Source organism: Talpa occidentalis, unplaced genomic scaffold (assembly GCF_014898055.3).
Source record: "Talpa occidentalis isolate TD23 unplaced genomic scaffold, MPIMG_talOcc4v2.1, whole genome shotgun sequence".
Taxonomy (NCBI): Eukaryota; Metazoa; Chordata; class Mammalia; order Eulipotyphla; family Talpidae; genus Talpa; species Talpa occidentalis.
In genome coordinates, this window is record NW_026555331.1 from 58,599,452 (window position 1) to 58,616,411 (window position 16,960).

Consider the following 16,960-nt stretch of genomic DNA (forward strand, 5'->3'; position numbering starts at 1 on the left):
GAATTATCTATGACAGACAGATATGTCACACAAGGAGAATCACAGTATGGGCCTCTACGATTTTACAGTAAGGTCATTCCTTATTCTGCTCAAACTTCTTCAATCAAAACGTAGCTCTGTCTTGCCATTGGGCCCTGACCATGACTGAAATGCCTGACCACAGGACACTGAGTAACTTTGAGTCTTGAATTGTCCATTCATCATTTCACATTGAATTGTAAACTGTTACTGCATTAACTTTCCATTCCACTCCAAGTAAAACTCAAAGTTTGGAATTTCTATCCCTGATGTATAATAGTTTTCTCATTGGATTCTGATTATTTACTTTATTTATTAGTATCATTATTATTATTTTGGTTGTTCTTAGCGCCACACCACTTGATTATTTACTTAAAAGTTTCCTAGATCTCTCAGAATAGAAATCAAAGACTGTAGCTCCACACCCACAGGGTGTGGGCCAGCTTCCTCACTGGTTTCAACTGTTTATTCAAAAGTCATAGTAGGTGAGCCTTATATTTCCCCAGACCACTGATAACCAGCTGTCATGCCACATGTTGTTACTTATTTATCTTGTTTATTGTCTCTCTCCCTCCAAAGAATGAACAACAAAGGTTTTTTTGTCTATTTTTTTGACAGGTACCTTCAGTGCCTGGAACAGGATCTGGGAAGGGTAGCCATTCAGTAGCTCCTGTTTGAATGAATGAAGTGGCAGCTCACCACCCTCTGAGCAGAAAGGCAAAGATGTGGTTTTATATGTTCGTGTGAGTCTAGCATTTAACTGCATACACTATGCATTCAATAAGAATTAACCCTGGGGAGATGGGTCAGTTCTTAGATAGCTGTAATGGGTAGAGATCAAGAAAGAGCAATTTAACTGACCTTTCTGATTTCCACCTCATTCTCCTCTTTCATCTTCATTGCCTGGAATCACTTAGACAAGTGAAAATAAGGACTCTGGACTGTCCATTGGCAATTAGACATGATAGCAGAGCACAACTGAGGGAGCATATGGTGCTTAAAACAAATTTTTGGCACATGCTAGTCATTTATTTGTGTATGTCACTAAAAGGCCAAAGTGCCAAGAACTGAGACTTTGCCTAGATTTGGCTGAAGGAAAGGAGCAGTGGCCTGTGAAGGTGGTATTGTGGAATGTGCATTTTAGAAGCCACTGTTGTAATGCAGTTGGAGGTGGAATGTGAGTTTGGAGACTTAATGGAAGAAGCATGGGAAGGAAGTTCTAAGAGCATGAGAGGGAGGGAGAGCCAGAGAGAAGGAAGGGAGGAAAGGAAAGTGGGTGAAGAAAAAGGTGGGGGGAGTTCTGTTGGAGACCCCACCAAGGCAATCATCTAGGCAAATAAACTTTTGGGCTACTACCTAGAGCTTTCAGAAAGACTGACTTCCGTGAAGACACGTGGTTTGTTTTAAGGCCGCAGGTCGGGTCTTGCCGCTGGGCTGTGTCCTCCGCCCGGCCGGGACAGGCCTGGCCCGCAGGAGGGTGGGTGTGTGCTGGACAGCTGTCACCGAAGGAGGGGCCTGAGGGGAGCGCGGGGCCCAGGCTCTTCCAGGCCACCTGGGCAAAGGCGGCGGCGGCGGGATGGCCGAGGCGCAGCCGGGCCCTTCTGGGCTGCAGCTCAGCGCACTGCCCGACCACTCGCCGCTGCTGCAGCCCAGCCTGGCCGAGCTGCGGCGCCGGGCCGCGGAGGCGGGCGATCGGCTGGTGCCGCCGCAGCTCACAGACCCCTTTCTGCTTCGGTTCCTGCGCGCCCGGGACTTCGACCTCGACCTGGCCTGGAGGGTAAGGCATCCCGGCTGCGCTCCGCTCTGCGGACTGGACTGGGCACCCCCGGATTTGCCCCGACCTCCGCGCAAACCCAAGTTACAAGCTGGACTCGGGTGGGAATGCGCGGGTAAAGCTGTGCGAGGCTGGTGGTTGAGGAATCCCGCGCAGGTCCTTCCAGTTCCTCTGCGCCACTGGGGCAGGGAGTCTAGAAAAAGTTGCAGCTCTCTTGATTGATGGCTCTTCTGATCTCAAACTAGAATTATGCCTTAGGAAAGTCTCACGAAGCTATAAAGTGCGGGGCATCAGCCTCTTCTCTCCCTGGCGGGAAGTGGGTGACATGAAAAAGCCTAGACTCACCACATCTTAGCATATATAATAACTCCCTATGTGGTGGGGAAAATGAAATTGCCAGTAAAACTGAAAGTCTAAAATAAGATTCTGGCCCCCTCCCCCCCAAAAATATTATGTCTTACATGTCTAAACAGTAAAATGGACCTGTGTTTTTTGAGTGGAAAGTGAAGATGGGTTTGTACGTTTTATGATTCCAATTATGTTAGTTGGTTGAGATCGAGATGGGGAGATAGAAATCAGGAGTAGGACTCCGTGCTTGAGTTCTGTCACTTAGGCTCAGCATCCTCATCTGATAAATAACGGTGCGGATGCTTATCTCGTTGACTGGTTTGGAGGATTGAACATTAACCAATGTCATAGGACAAGACGTACCCAACACAGAGCCTGACACGAAGTGTGCACTCAGCTGTTGAAACTGAGCTAGTTTCAACCCTTTCTCCAAACGTCTTGCTCAAAATCTCACTTACAGTTGGGAGGCAGGGAAAGTATACCTTGACTCTGTGTTTTTTGTTGTTCCTAATTTATTTTAATGAAAAAGTAAAGAGTATGGATGGGAAATACATAATAAAGTGCAAAGTAAGTTTCTCAAAGGAACTTTGTAAAGGAAAAATATTCTTCACCCCAAACCTGTTTGTAGTCCTCCACCCACAGGCAGTAACCATAACCTCTTCTTATTTTCGCTCCAGAAACAGTATATGTTTATTCAGCATGTGTAGTTTTACATTTTGCCTTTTTCTTACCTGATTAGTCATAAAACTCATTCTTTGTCAAAATATATACATATATTTTATTCTTTTGGGGGCTGTGTACTATTCCATTGTACAAATATATTATATCAAAATATATTAACCAATCCCCTGTGATTGGACATGGAAATTATCATGAGCCAATGACAACACTGCAGCTGGTGTTCACTCCAGTAGTTGTTTGCTGAACTACAATTTGCCTAACAGTGATACACCACCCCCTTAATGCACAGAGGACTATTACCGTCCTTAATATTTTCACCCTTACTACTTTCACGCTTTCATGGACTGAGATGACATGTGTTCCTGCAGAATCACCATGAGTAGCACCCTGCAGGGTCAACTTGTGCGGCCATCACTGGATGCTCTGATTACCGTTTCCTGACAAGCCTTGGTCTAGCCTAGCCAGCTGTGGATTCTGCATACAAGCTAGAGTCTTAACTTTGATTACAATGTACAAGCCCACTTAATTATAATGCTTAAATCTCCACCCCCAACTGAACATAGAACACATGTAACATGTATGATGAATGACTGAGGACGCCCAGCTTCCCCTTCTTAGAAATATTCTTTCTTTGAAATGCAATACATAGCTATAATCTCCCTGAGAATATGCCCAGGAATAGAGTATATACCCCTTATAAATTCAAAAACTCATTGCAAGTTGGAAGGCCTGGTCTGGGTCCCACAGACCACCTCACTGTTGGTTTGCACAACCCAATAAATTCCTTTCTGCTTACAGCTCGAACCGGTGACTTTGTTTTTCCATTGGCATACACAAAAGCTCAGGACCTATTACAGGACTACAGAAAATGCAGTAACAGATAAATGGGGTTTCTTCCATCATCAGTTGGGTATTTTAATAGTTCTTCCTACATTTGTCTTTAGGAATATATTCCTTTTTTAGAAATTTTAAAAAAAGATTTTATTTATTTTAGCGTAGAAGAACTAGGGTGTAGGCCAGAGGTGGTGGGGTGTGGGGTGAGAGGATTCACCAGAGAAAGAGTGGGGAGCAAAACAGGCACATTGACTGAAATATACTGCTGAGGTGAGACAGGAGAGGTCTGCTGGGCCATGTGGGTTAGCTCCCTGGCCAGGAGATCAGGGATCTAACTCAGGCCAACTGATGGTGAGACTTAACCCCTAGACCACCAGGGAGGCCCTAAGAATATATTCTTATAAAATAAGTTCAATCTGCAAAATTGCTAGATGAAGTAAGATGTACATTTTAGTATTGATGAGTGAGTGTAATAACTCTCCTTCAAAAAGTTTGCTCTAATATTTGTCACTTCTATATTAAACAATGCGTCTTTTTCCATCATATTATTGCTTACATTATATCACAAGGTGGGTTAATCAGCTTTTACATATTTAAGTCAAATTTTTTTTTTCCATTTAACTGCCTGTTGTTTGTCTTTTGTACATTCACTTCCATTTTGTTTAAATAAAATATAATATATAAAATCTAATTTTTTATTTATAAAATATTTATGTAGTAAGAAAATTAGGCCTTTTTTCTGATTTGTTGTTTGTCTTTTAATAGTATATTTTCTTTCTCTTTCAAAAAAATTTCAAAAATATTTTGTGGTCAAATGTGCTGATTTGACTGCTGATTGCTTTTGGGTCTTATAATTTCTTCCCTTTTCCAAAATTGTCTTTAGTAATTTATGATCTCTCTCTTTCTCTCTCTCTCTCTGAATTTGTTGATCTACAGGGCTTTATCTTGATGTCAGGATTCTGACATTCTTTCTTTTCATTTTGTCACGTGTCTGTACAGGTGTCCCAACATCAAGAGTAATAAACTAATGCTTAGAAGCTACTAAATATGAAGACACATTCTCTGGTTTTATGAAGAGTGCTGTTAGAGTAGGGCATTAAACATAAACCTGTAGCTTAACTAAGAGTAAAACTTGAAAATGAATGGCTTTAATTTTTTCTGGGAAGTGGTATGATTTACTGCTTTCATTTTAGCTACTTTTAAATCTTTTTTTTTTTAATTTTATTTATACAAGCACTGGGTACAGTCAGAAGCATGGGAGGGTGAGAGAATCCACCAGAGCCAGAGCGGGGAGCAGAGCAGGCAGACTGACAAAGTACACTGCTGAGGGGAACAGCAGGCATGGCAGGAGAGGTCTGCCAGGGAATGAAGCGGCCCCACAAGGGGAGGCCCCATTTTAGCTACTTTTAAAGAGTTATATTTAAACAGAAGAAGGAATAAAATTCACCTCCAAACTCTGAGTTACATATGTAAATATTTTTTCTATATAATTTATTTTTTTGAATTGTTTTCATTCCACCGTGTCCTTGAGGAATTGGCTAGCAGGACTGTGTCTAAAGCCACTGGAGAGGACTCAAGTTTCTGCCTGTGAACTTTCTGCCTGATTTTTTTGCCAACTGGAAAGGAAAGGGGAAGGGTTAGAATGTGAAACTGTTTTTTTTTTTTTTTTTCATTTGCTCCACAAAGGCAGTTAATTCAATTTGAACTCTTATTTATAGTATAAAAACCCTATAGTCTGAATGTATGAAGAAAGCTTGGCAAGTTTCTAGGTTACAATGAAATTTCTCATTATTCTAATTTTTGTATTTGGAGTTATAGCAAATTAATGATTTTTTGGTATTTGCCATAGCTTGTGGGATGCCAGGTACTTTGGTCATTAGTGTTTGCATGGATTACATCATTATTTTCTCTTTGTAGAAGAAACTGAGATATAAAGCATAATTTGATGAAATCAGTCATTAAGTGGTGGAGAAGGGATATTTGAACTTAGATCTGACTTAGGGATCCTATATTCTCAAATACACACACTTGCTCCATAGTTTAAAACATGAAGAGATAAACAACTGTTAATTTCTACCTGATCTACATGTTCTTGTGTATTCCTATCTCTCACAAGTGAATAGCTCAGTTCCTTTAAAAAAAAAAAAAAAAATCTTATTTATTTATTTATTTATTCATAGAAGAACTGAGGTGTAGGCCAGAGGTGTAGTGAGTGGATTCACCAGAGACAAAGTGGGGAGCAGAACAGGTGGATCTACTGACATACACTACTGAGGGGAGCAGTGGGTGAGACAGGAGATGTCTACTGAGACTGTTTGTGGGTTAGCTCTCTGGCCAGGGATGAACTCAGGCTGCAGTGTTAATAGCGCTGAGATCAACCCCTAGGCCACTAGGGAGCCCCAGCCCATGGGATAAATTATTTTTGCTCCATGGGATAAATTTTTTTATCAGCTCATTATTTTTTAGGTTTTTCTCAAACTTTGAACTTTCAAAATTCCATGATCCTTTCTGTTAATTCCTTGCTAACTGAATTTTCTTTGGTAAAATGTGTCTTTTATAATTTCTTTGGTAAAATGATATGAGTCATGTTCAGGCTGCAGTATATTCTTGATAGTGCCTTTAAGCAAATGTGTAACTTCTCAGAGCTTTCGCTTTCATATTCATAAAATAGAGAGGCAACATTACCTCTTTGGAAGCTGTGAGAAGGAAGTGAAGTAATACCATTGAGCCTTATAAAAGTGGCACAAAAATGGTTATTGTGTTTGAAAGTACATGAAAAAATTAAGAAGAAATCTACTTTATTCAAAAGCATAGTTTAAATAAATCACCACTTTTATTATTTATTTATTCCTAGTTATGGTATAAATAGATGTCTTCCAATAATGAATATTTACTCCCAGCTAATTTCTTTGCTGTTGTGAACTTTTTAGTGGTTCTGAATTAGAGAATTGCTCAGTGTCAGTTTTCATCATTTACATACTTTATGTCAACTGCACCTTTGAGTTATCAATGGAAAAGTGATCATCAAAGATCCAGATTTTTCAATTTGCAAATGTTAGGTAAAAAAGTTAGGTCTTACAAAAATAGGGAGGTGATTTGTACTTCTTTACACAAGCCATTTATTTCCAAGTATGTGGTGCCAAGTGATTTACTAATGCATTAATCTTTTCTTTCATTCAACATTTGTAGCTACCTCTGCTGAGTAAGCCAAGGGCCCTTCTTCAATGACCTAACAGATCTCTTTAACTAAAGCAACAATTTTTTTACCATTCCACAGCAAAATAAAATCATTTCTATATAGGAGCTAATACATTGCTTCTATCTGAATCTTTTTTGCTTGAATCTGAATGAAAAGGACTATTTTTACGTGTGAGGAAATTATCAAAAAAGGAATGAGCATTGTATAATGCTTCTAACACTTATTCTGTTAATCCTAAAACAGGAGAAGGAAAAGAAATTCTTCTTATAGGCTAGAATGAATATACCAGAATATACAATGTGCCTTTTGTTCTTGTTGCTTTTGGAAACTGCTATTTAGGTCACTGGTTATTTCTTTGTTGGCAAATTTACTGACTTTTTTCTTTCTTACCTCTTGTTTGCATTTAACTCTTAGCAACTTTCTCTTTTTTAAAACAGTTATAAAAGGTAATAAATGCAGTAATAAAAAAAGAAAGACAGGAAGATACATGAGAGAGAAGGAGGGAGGGAAGGAGGGAAGGAAGGAGAGAGGGAGAGAGAGAAAGAGAGAGAAAGAGAGAAAGAAGGAAGAACGGAGGGGGGAGGGGAGAGGAAGGGAGGAGAATATAGAAGACTTTTTCCTCCCTTCCGTATATCTTTTTTTTTCAATCTAACTAGCTTCTTCCTCCCCCCACCTCATTTCCAGCCAATGACATTTCCCAATTCTTGGACTATCACCCACTACTTGGTTTTTAAAATTTGTATTTGTAATTTCTCCTCCAGATTATTACTATTTTGTGCTTATTGTTTATCATGATTATTCCAACAACTCAAATATTAAATTTGTCCAGCCCTTTCATCTGAACTTCAGTTCCACATTGCTATTAGATCTCTTTAAACTCAAAACAAATACACTGTTATATTTTAAAATTTAGAATATTTTAAAACATAAAAAGGAAAATTAAAATATAGTAAGTTTTAAATGCATTATGCTTTGAGATTTCTCTACCATACACTTGCAATGTTTATATCATTTGTATATATAGAGTAACTACAATTGTGGGTTCCTCTCGACAAAATGAGGTTCTTTTAAACCACATTTTTTTTTCAGGAACTGACATCCAAGCATATGTTAGGCTCTCTGCATGCATACCATTATTAACAAATATGATTTTTATTGTTTTTACACTGGTAGACAATGTAGTCGTGATTTCAAGATGTTCCTTTCTATCTTTGGTTTAGCTCTTTTTTGTAAGAAAGAATGTAAGAATCAATAAGATTGTATTTATCTTTAATATAAGGCTTCACTAATTCTTGGATGAGCAATTAATCTAAATAACTTTCTCTATTACAAGAATAGAGTGCTAACTACCACTCCTACGGAGCAGATATGGAGGAAACAAAATTCAAAGGAGTTAAATCATTAACCCCAGATCACACAGATAACCAGTGGCTATCAACCAGAACAAAGATTTTTCTGAAAAAGCAGCCTGGGAACTTTTCACTACAAAGCATGGCCTCTATGACCCAGTTGTCACCAGTAGTTCAGTTCCAAAGAGAACAGGAGTTTTATTCTGTTTGAGGCAATAACTCAAGTGCCTAAAACAATGCATGAACCATTGTAGATACTAAAAATATAGTTAATTTATCTGATAACTTTCTATTCTTATCAGTTCAAAAAGAGTAACGGTAGATATTTCATCCCAATATATGGTGACTTAAACCACATTTTCTTATTTGTGATTCTCCAATTTGAGCAGAACACCTCACTACTTAACATTGTATCAGATGGGAATTCCACTGAGGTCAGCCTCAGACAATTTCTTGTTCTCCATGGACTCTCTCTACATACACTGATCACTTGATTATCTTACCTAGGGGTCTGGAGGCTTCTTAAAAGTCCCAGGCTTCTTAAAACCTAGCACAGTGTCACTTGGGCCAAGGTAAGATATAAGGCCAGCCCAGATTCCTGGGGAAGGTATCAAGTGCCTTCTACCACTTCATGGAGTGGTGGCATGTGAATAGCAATGGGCAGGAATGTTAGCAGCTTTATTTGGAGACTAGCGCAAGGGACACATGAAAATTACTCTAATTTGAATTTATAATTTACTTTTACCAAATGAAATCCATGATGAAGGGAACTTTTAATCTTGGATTAAAACCCTGACATAACACATGGCAAGGACAACTGGTAATGCATCAACTTTTCTACCAGTTTAATGAAATGTTGACCATGAACGCTATCTGCAGGCATTTTTGATTTTATCTTTCAGCTACTGAAAAACTATTATAAGTGGAGAACAGAATGTCCAGAAATAAGTGCAAATCTATTGCCTCAAAGTATTCTTGGCCTTCTGAAGGCAGGCTACCATGGAGTCCTGAGAAACAGAGATCGCACTGGAAGCAAAGTTCTTATTTACCGAATCAGTAAGTCATACACTGCACTTCATTTTTATTTTTCTTGACTGGCCATATAGAAAACCTTAATGAGTCCATATTTAAGAACTTAGGTTTTTAGGTTTCAACTTAGATTTAATGTAGATTTTAGTGTCCTCTCCCCAAATATAATAAACTGGCAATTGTGAGGAAACCAATGAAAAACTTACTTCTATTCTTTCACCCAACCAACTGTATAAAAAGAAAAGAAAAAGATAACAGAAGGAAAAGGAGGAAAATATCAAGGTAAAGTGTTTCAGAGGTGATTTATAGGAACTGCAAATAAGAATTCTGAACTTAATAATATAAACACCATGAGAGCATGGATTTTGTCTATTCTGGTCACTGAAGCACCAAAAAGAGGGCCTGGCACACAGTAGGTATTTCTTAAATATTTTGAGGGCGGGTGAGTGAATGGCCAGTTGAAAAATGCCCTAAGCCACAAGCAAGGTGCTCCTTCTCTTCAACAATATGACTCAGGGCAAAAGCAACCCCCTCTCTCTCCCAAGTGTTCTCAAAACTGTATCTCCCAGGTACCTTATTCTTTTTGCTGCTTTCTCTTTTCCCCATTAGCTCTTCTTAGTGTTTCTTATAAGTTGGTGACCTATAACTTCTGCCCCTTCCTTAGATCTATGTATGATTACAAAAAGGCAAGTAATTAGGATTCGCATTGGTCCCAGCATCTTCTCATGGCCCTCTTGAAGGACAAAGAAAACTAATATTTTACAAGTAGAATCTTATGAATTGTAATGATTCAGAGACATTTACAGTATCTGACTATCTGTGAATACTCTAGGGAATTTAAAAATATTTTAGATTTGCTTTTCCTGCCTGACTCTTGATATGAGACCTGCCTGTTACTCCACTATTTGCTAGCTTGCAAGAAGACACTACATTTAACTCCTGAAAAAGTATCAGAAGACAGAATAAAATGATTCTAGATTTTTTTGCTCCAGCTATATGTCAAATAAAACTAGGTTAATTATGAGGTCATTGTGTATAAACAGACAGAAAGCCTCACAATGTCTTTTCTATTCATACAGTGCTAGGAAAGTTGAATGGATTCCTCCAAGATTCTTGGGGCAGCAAAATACTTATATTTTGTGTAGCAAATAAATCTCTGTTTTATAAAAATACAGTGTCCAGTTATATTTGAATTCAAATAAGCATATAATGGCTGCATTTTTTTTTTTTAATTTAACATTGCCTACCTGCCTGCCCATTAATGCCATTTCTGCTTGCCATGATCTGACCCGGGGCAGTGGGGGCGGGATGAGATGTGTGAATCAGAATGTCACTAACTCCTTAGCACAGGTACTTCTTGTTTTTCCTGGGTGTGGACAGCTACCTGAGTGTCTCCCTGAGTCTTCTATCCACAGGGGACAATTGTTCTAGCCATGCTATTAAGATTATGTGCTACTTGTCACTAAGGGTGTTAGAGCGAAGTCTGCCTGCTTACCCCCACACACTTCCCTTAGCAACTCTGTTGGTGACTGCAAGGCTCTGGTAATTCTTCCTAATCCAGACCTTGTTTTTTCCCATTTCTAACACCTTTTGAAGCATTCTCATGGGCATTTTTGGTTTTGATCACAGCCCCTCTGGCAGGTTTTAAGTTGTAGTTTTATCTGGTATTCAAATACAGTTTGCATTCATTCACCTCTCATGCTCTTAAAAAAGTTGTTTTTTTACTAGAAATTTGAGAAGGGAGTAAGAAGCAGGCACAAGTGTTTGATGTAATCTTTTTTCAAGTTTTTTTTTTTTCTATTGAGCCTTTAAAAAATTAGTTTCCCTTTGTAAATCTATCTGATTCTTTACATAATGCTGAGATATGATATGATATTTATTTTTTTATTTGTTTGTTTGTTTGTTTATTTTTTAGCATACTGGGACCCAAAAGTTTTCACAGCTTATGATGTATTTCGTGTAAGTCTAATCACATCCGAGCTTATTGTACAGGAGATAGAAACACAACGAAATGGTGTCAAGGTTATCTTTGATTTGGAAGGCTGGCAGTTTTCTCATGCTCTTCAAATTACCCCATCTGTAGCCAAGAGAATTGCTGCTGTTCTTACAGTGAGTATATATTTTAACTCTTTGGGATAATACTTTCAATGAATAGGTTTAAATTTAGTTATATGTTAGAAAATCAAACAAAATTTTAGAAATGATATAAAGAATTTAATATTGCCGATAAAAGTGTTACTATTTCAAAAAAGAAAGTTGCAGCAAGTTGTGGAACTATGTTCAAAATTAATACCCACAGAATTTACACATTGAAACAACCACAGAGACTTCATTTTTCTAAATGTAATTTAAAAATTTGCTCAAAAATAACACATAGTAGTGCTTCAACACATAGGTATAGTCATTTCAGAAATCACATTGGTATAGTCATTGGTATAGTCATTTCAGAAATCAAAATGTTTTTTAAATGGCTATAATCTTTAACCTAGTAATTTTACTTTTGGGAGCTTACAGGATAATCTCAAATATTGAAAGACTTTGTATATAATTATAATAGACTACCATGTGCCAGTAACTTTGCTAAGTGTTTCAAATGCATTACCACTTAATGATCACACCAAGCTTATGACACCTGATTACAATTTTTCCCACTTTTCAAATTAATTAACTATATCAACAAGGTGAAATAGCAATATACAAGCATTTTGTCAGCAGTGAAGCAAGGATTCCAGTCTAAGTCACTTAAATGTAAAAATTATGCTTGGGCCTACCTGGTGATGCAAGAGGTTAAGTCTCAGCACTATAAAGCAATCTGCATCCACTGCAGCACAGTTTTATCCCCAGCCAAGGAGGTCACGTGACCCACATGGCCCACCAGACCTCTCCTGTCTCGCATGCTGCTTCCCTTAGCAGTGTATTTCAGTCAATCTGCCTGTTCTACTCCCCACTCTGTCTCTGGTGAATCTTCTCAACTCCCACACCTCTGGCCTATACCCCAGTTCTTGTATGCATAAATAAATCTTAAAAAAAAGAAGTTATGCTTATAACTTTTGTTGGTTCCTATCTGTAAACATAGTTACTGCAACATCAATTTTGATAGAAGAAAATTATAAACAGCTTATCAGTCTAGAAGTTTAAAATATAACAATATTAATTATGATAATAGTATTATAATTTTGAAAATAAAGTCATAGTTTAAGTACTGTTAGAACAAAGTTTTAAGGGCCAATTTACCAATATGAATATATGTATATTTATACTTTGTTATTAATAACATTTCTTTATTTTCAAAAGGATTCCTTTCCACTAAAAGTTCGTGGTATCCATTTGATAAATGAGCCAATGATTTTCCATGCTGTCTTTTCTATGATTAAACCATTCCTGACTGAAAAAATTAAGGAACGGGTGAGTAAAAGCACATTGAAGTCACTATCCCTCTACACTAAACATCCAATTCAAAAAGAATAAAAACATTTAATAACTTTTGAGTATTTATCTAAGAAGACAACTACTTTTATAAATTAAAATTTCTTTTTAATTTTGAAAAGTCAAGTTAGAGAAACTGGGGAAACTGGGTGGGGGGCGTACAATGGAATATTAATGGTGGGGGCGTACAATGGAATATTGCCTCTAAAGTGTATAACAATTGTCAGAATAACAGTCTTTACACTTCCGAGAATTTATGCTATGGGAAAACTGACACAAAAGTAAAACTATATATGCTAGAAGATTCATTGAGACAAAATGTTGGAAATAAACAGGTATTCAGAGGACTATTTAAATGTTTATTTTACAATGGCACATACATACAATGGAATACAACAAGATTTGCAAAATGCATTGTAGAGTGAAATAAACAAAATACAGAAGAGTGTTTATGTATGCTTCCTTTGGTATAAAAAAAGGGAGATATCAGAATCTGTACTTAGTTATATTTGTGTAAAAATGAAATTAAATGGATTTACTATAAAGTAACCTAAGTGGTCACCTTGATAGAACCTAGTAGAGGTGTGGATGGGGTGGATAGGAATAAGGTTGGGAACAAGATATCTCACTATATATCTTTTATCTTGTTTTGATTTCTCGTGATAAGAATGCATTATTTATGCCAAAAATTGTTTTATTAGACATGTATAATTGAAAACCACAGAACCTGAGTTATGTGACTTACTGTTTTTTTTCCTCTCTCTTTTTTTAAAAATTTATTTGATATAGCCTTATCTCAGGTGAATAGATTAGATCTCTTAGGGTTTCTCAAGTGTTAAAAATAAAGTCTGGACTAAGAATGGAAAACCAGTGTTCTGTATTAATCTGTCACGGGGAATTCTTTTTTTTTTTTTTTTTTTAAAGATTTATTTATTCATGCATACAAGAACCAGGGTACAGGCCAGATGCACTGGAGGGTGAGAGGATTCACCAGAGACAAAGCTGGGAGCAGAACAGACAAATCTACTGAAATACACTGCTGAGGGGAGCAGTGGGCAAGACAGGAGAGGTCTGCCGCGCCATGTGGGATTCTCGCCGGCTGGCTGGGATTGAACCCCCGCGCTGCAGAGGCTGCAGACAGCTTCATAGCGCTGTGTTCAACCCACTGCGACACTGGGGTAGGCCCAAGCTGTCTGTTCTTTAAGAAGAACCATTCACTAAGATGGACACATCTCATTCTATATTTTTGAAAAAGTCATTTTTTTCTTTGTTCATATTTTTCTCTTCAGTATTGCTCAATAATAGCTAGACACAACCTCTTTAACTCTGAAAGACCTAAAACAAAAATTGCTATTTTGTGTTACATTCTGTACAAATAAAAATAAAAACAACAATTAACTAAACTTAATAAATATGAGAATATTAGCAAGGAGGAAGTAAAACTTAAAAATTGAGAGGTGAAAATTTTCGTGAAAGTTAATTGACGTGAAAAAGAGTAGTCAAAATGGGGAAGGAGATCCAATCTACCCAGTTTTCTCCTTTCAACATTTGGCAATACCTCATGGATGTTCTAATTTGCCCCTTCCTGAGGAGACAGAAATTCCTCTCAGCTGATAATATTTTAAACCTTTAAGAAAAAGTCAAGGATTTGGACTGGGAGGTGTCTGAGTGCAGAACAGTTGTTTTCATTCACTTTTTAATCCACATATCCTAGCACAGGATATATGCAGGTAAATGTTTGTCTTTGCAAATAGAGAAAAACTACTTATTTATCTATCTACCTGCCTACCTACCTACCTACCTACCCATGGAAAGATGTCCTTTTGATTCAAGGTTACAGCCTTTTTTTTTTTTAACTTCATGGCATTATATGATCAATTTATATACTTTAAAATATTTGAAAATTTTAGGTCCTCAGTCATTGTAACTGTCTTTTTGTTTTGTACTAGCCATGAATATCCATCAATTCAACCCTGTAAATTATTTCCCATATACCTAATTGTGTGCTCAGATATATGCTTTGAATATGAACTAATACCAAATAGCACAATTTTATCTTCTACAGACTAGGTTAGAATACATTTTTATCACCTGTAGTATAGTAGATATTTTGCTAAGAATCACTTTCCGCACATTAGTGAATAGAATGTATAAAATGTATAAAATAATTTTGTTTTAAGAATCTACTTTTGAAAGAAGAGAATAGCTTTTTATAAACCTTATGTAGTTATTTTTAATTTATTTTTAATATAGTTTTTACATCATTGTTCATTTTAAAACAATGTTTGCTTTCCCCCCCAGGTATAGTCCCCATAGAATTTCCTTCACCAACATGCACTATGCTCCTCCCTCCCTCCCACTGAGCCCTCTCCCTCCACCTCCCTGCAGGATGTCTCTGATTTATAATTGTTTTTGTTTTGTTTTGTTTTGTTTTATTATTTTTCCCCCTGAAGTCTTATTTGGTTGCCCTATAGTCCTCTTTTAAATGAAACTATCCAATATTTTTTTTTCTTATTTCACTGAGCACAATTCCTTCTAGCTCCATCTATGTTGCAGTGAAAGGCATGAGTTTATCTTTTTTGATTGCTGAATAGTATTCCATTGTGTGTATATACCACGTCTTTTTGTAAGTCTTATGTAGTTATAAGAAACCAAGTATAAGAAAACAGTTAAGTATCAGATTCATCACAGCATAATCTATATAAGTAAAATTCTTAAATTCATGAGCAGACAAATAAGTGATATAATACATATATATTCTCTTCCATCTTAGAAGTTATTATATAGATTACCTTGTGCTCTGGTGATTTTACATTGGAATTGCGTATCTTCTAAAACATTTTGACTATTTCAGATTCACATGCATGGGAACAATTACAAACAAAGTTTACTTCAGCATTTCCCAGATATTCTTCCTCTGGAATACGGCGGCGAAGAATTCTCCATGGAAGACATTTGTCAGGAGTGGACCAATTTTATAATGAAGTCTGAAAATTATCTCAGCAGCATTTCACAGACCATTCAGTGAGAAGCTACTTAATGTAAATGGCTTCCTAATTAAAAATACAGGAATGGTCTGGTTACATGAATGAAAAATATTCCATTAAACTAATTAATCAGGTTGATCATGTAAAAAATCTGATAAATTCTGGGTATTTGGGAAAATGCCTTTATTTTTAAAATACATCTCCTTAAAAATATAGGAGAGTCCTGGTTTTTACATTCGAAAGAAAATGACCTCTAAAGTAACTATCCATGAACATCTTTGTTCCTGCAAAGTTTCATTTTTAAAACAAGTTCTTTGTTTATGATAGTTTAGTAATAAATTTATAAATAATCCACTGAAAATAAATATTAGCACAAATAAACTGATGATAAAAATCTGTTAACACTGTTTGTCATGGATTTCAGGTTAGGCTATAGTGTAGATTTTTACAGTTATAAAATAGTTCATCTTATCTCAGGGAAATTCTGTTTTAGCACATATGCACAATACAGATTGAAGAGTCTATAAATTGTAAACTCATATGTAGCATCTATGGGTCTCTGAAATTATTCATGTTAATACAACAAATAGCCAAAAATAATTTAGAAAAATTTCAGGCACAGTTGATGTCTCCTTAATACTGTTTCTGCATTTTCAAACAATTCAAGACTGTCATTGACTTCTATTTTTGGTTATTCTTATCACAGCTACATGGAGATTTGGAAATGGAGCAATATTTAATTGTCTTAAACATGGGCTCTATTTTTAATTGGGCAATAACACAATTTCACAAGGCAAAAGAAATGCTCACATTTTTATATCAATGACAGTTAAATCTGGAACTTTTCCAGATATACAGATAATGTATAAAATAATTTGAATTTTATTATGAGAATATTCTAACCAAGTCCTACAGTTTACATTTACTTTAAAACTTAAAGTGGGGTGTAGCTTATTGTTAAAGAATGTTTCATTTATTGAGAAAAATATAAACTAAGTTTCATTGAAAATAAAACTTTCAATATATATTATGTTTATACTTAGTATTTTAAATTTTTTTTTAAACTTCAAAATGAAAGAACAAAGGGTACAAAATTTGTTAAATATTTTCTCAGCTTAGTTGGATTTCACTAATAATCACATTATAGTAGCTTTGTGAAAGAATATGTGAAGCGTGTTTTTCTTTATAAGAAATTATTCTAATCAGGTGAGCTGATACTTATGATTCGCTGTATGTATCTCTATGGTAAAAGTGAGATAATTGTGAATGTTCTTTAGAGAACGTGTTTGATTTTGACTTAGCATTGGGAAGCTAC

The 16,960-nt window shown here is 36.3% G+C and overlaps 2 protein-coding genes across 3 annotated transcripts in view; one reads left to right on the forward strand and one right to left on the reverse strand.

Annotated features, from left to right (window-relative positions):
- Positions 1-16,960, reverse strand: part of NKAIN3 (sodium/potassium transporting ATPase interacting 3) — a 749,694-nt gene that overhangs the window by 39,052 nt on the left and 693,682 nt on the right. The window lies entirely within an intron of this gene.
- On the forward strand, positions 1,587-16,552 carry TTPA (alpha tocopherol transfer protein). Of its 2 annotated transcripts, XM_037507573.1 has the most exons (5): positions 1,587-1,795; positions 9,106-9,259; positions 11,148-11,341; positions 12,527-12,637; positions 15,513-16,552. In XM_037507573.1, exons 1-5 carry the CDS (start codon positions 1,595-1,597, stop codon positions 15,684-15,686), a joined length of 834 nt encoding a protein of 277 aa, XP_037363470.1. In that variant the 5' UTR covers positions 1,587-1,594; the 3' UTR covers positions 15,687-16,552. The 2 variants fall into 2 exon arrangements, with proteins under 2 accessions (XP_037363470.1, XP_054548200.1); XM_054692225.1 differs by lacking the exons at positions 11,148-11,341; positions 12,527-12,637 and having other exon boundaries at positions 1,595-1,795; positions 15,513-15,690.

What these genes read in the sequence shown, in the direction of transcription:
- TTPA (XM_037507573.1), top strand. Translation starts at nt 1,595, where the DNA reads ATGGCCGAGGCGCAGCCGGGCCCTTCTGGGCTGCAGCTCAGCGCACTG. An exon ending in ACCTCGACCTGGCCTGGAGG is followed by an intron (nt 1,796 to 9,105) that starts GTAAGGCATCCC and finishes TTTATCTTTCAG; the next exon opens with CTACTGAAAAACTATTATAA. An exon ending in AGTTCTTATTTACCGAATCA is followed by an intron (nt 9,260 to 11,147) that starts GTAAGTCATACA and finishes TTTATTTTTTAG; the next exon opens with CATACTGGGACCCAAAAGTT.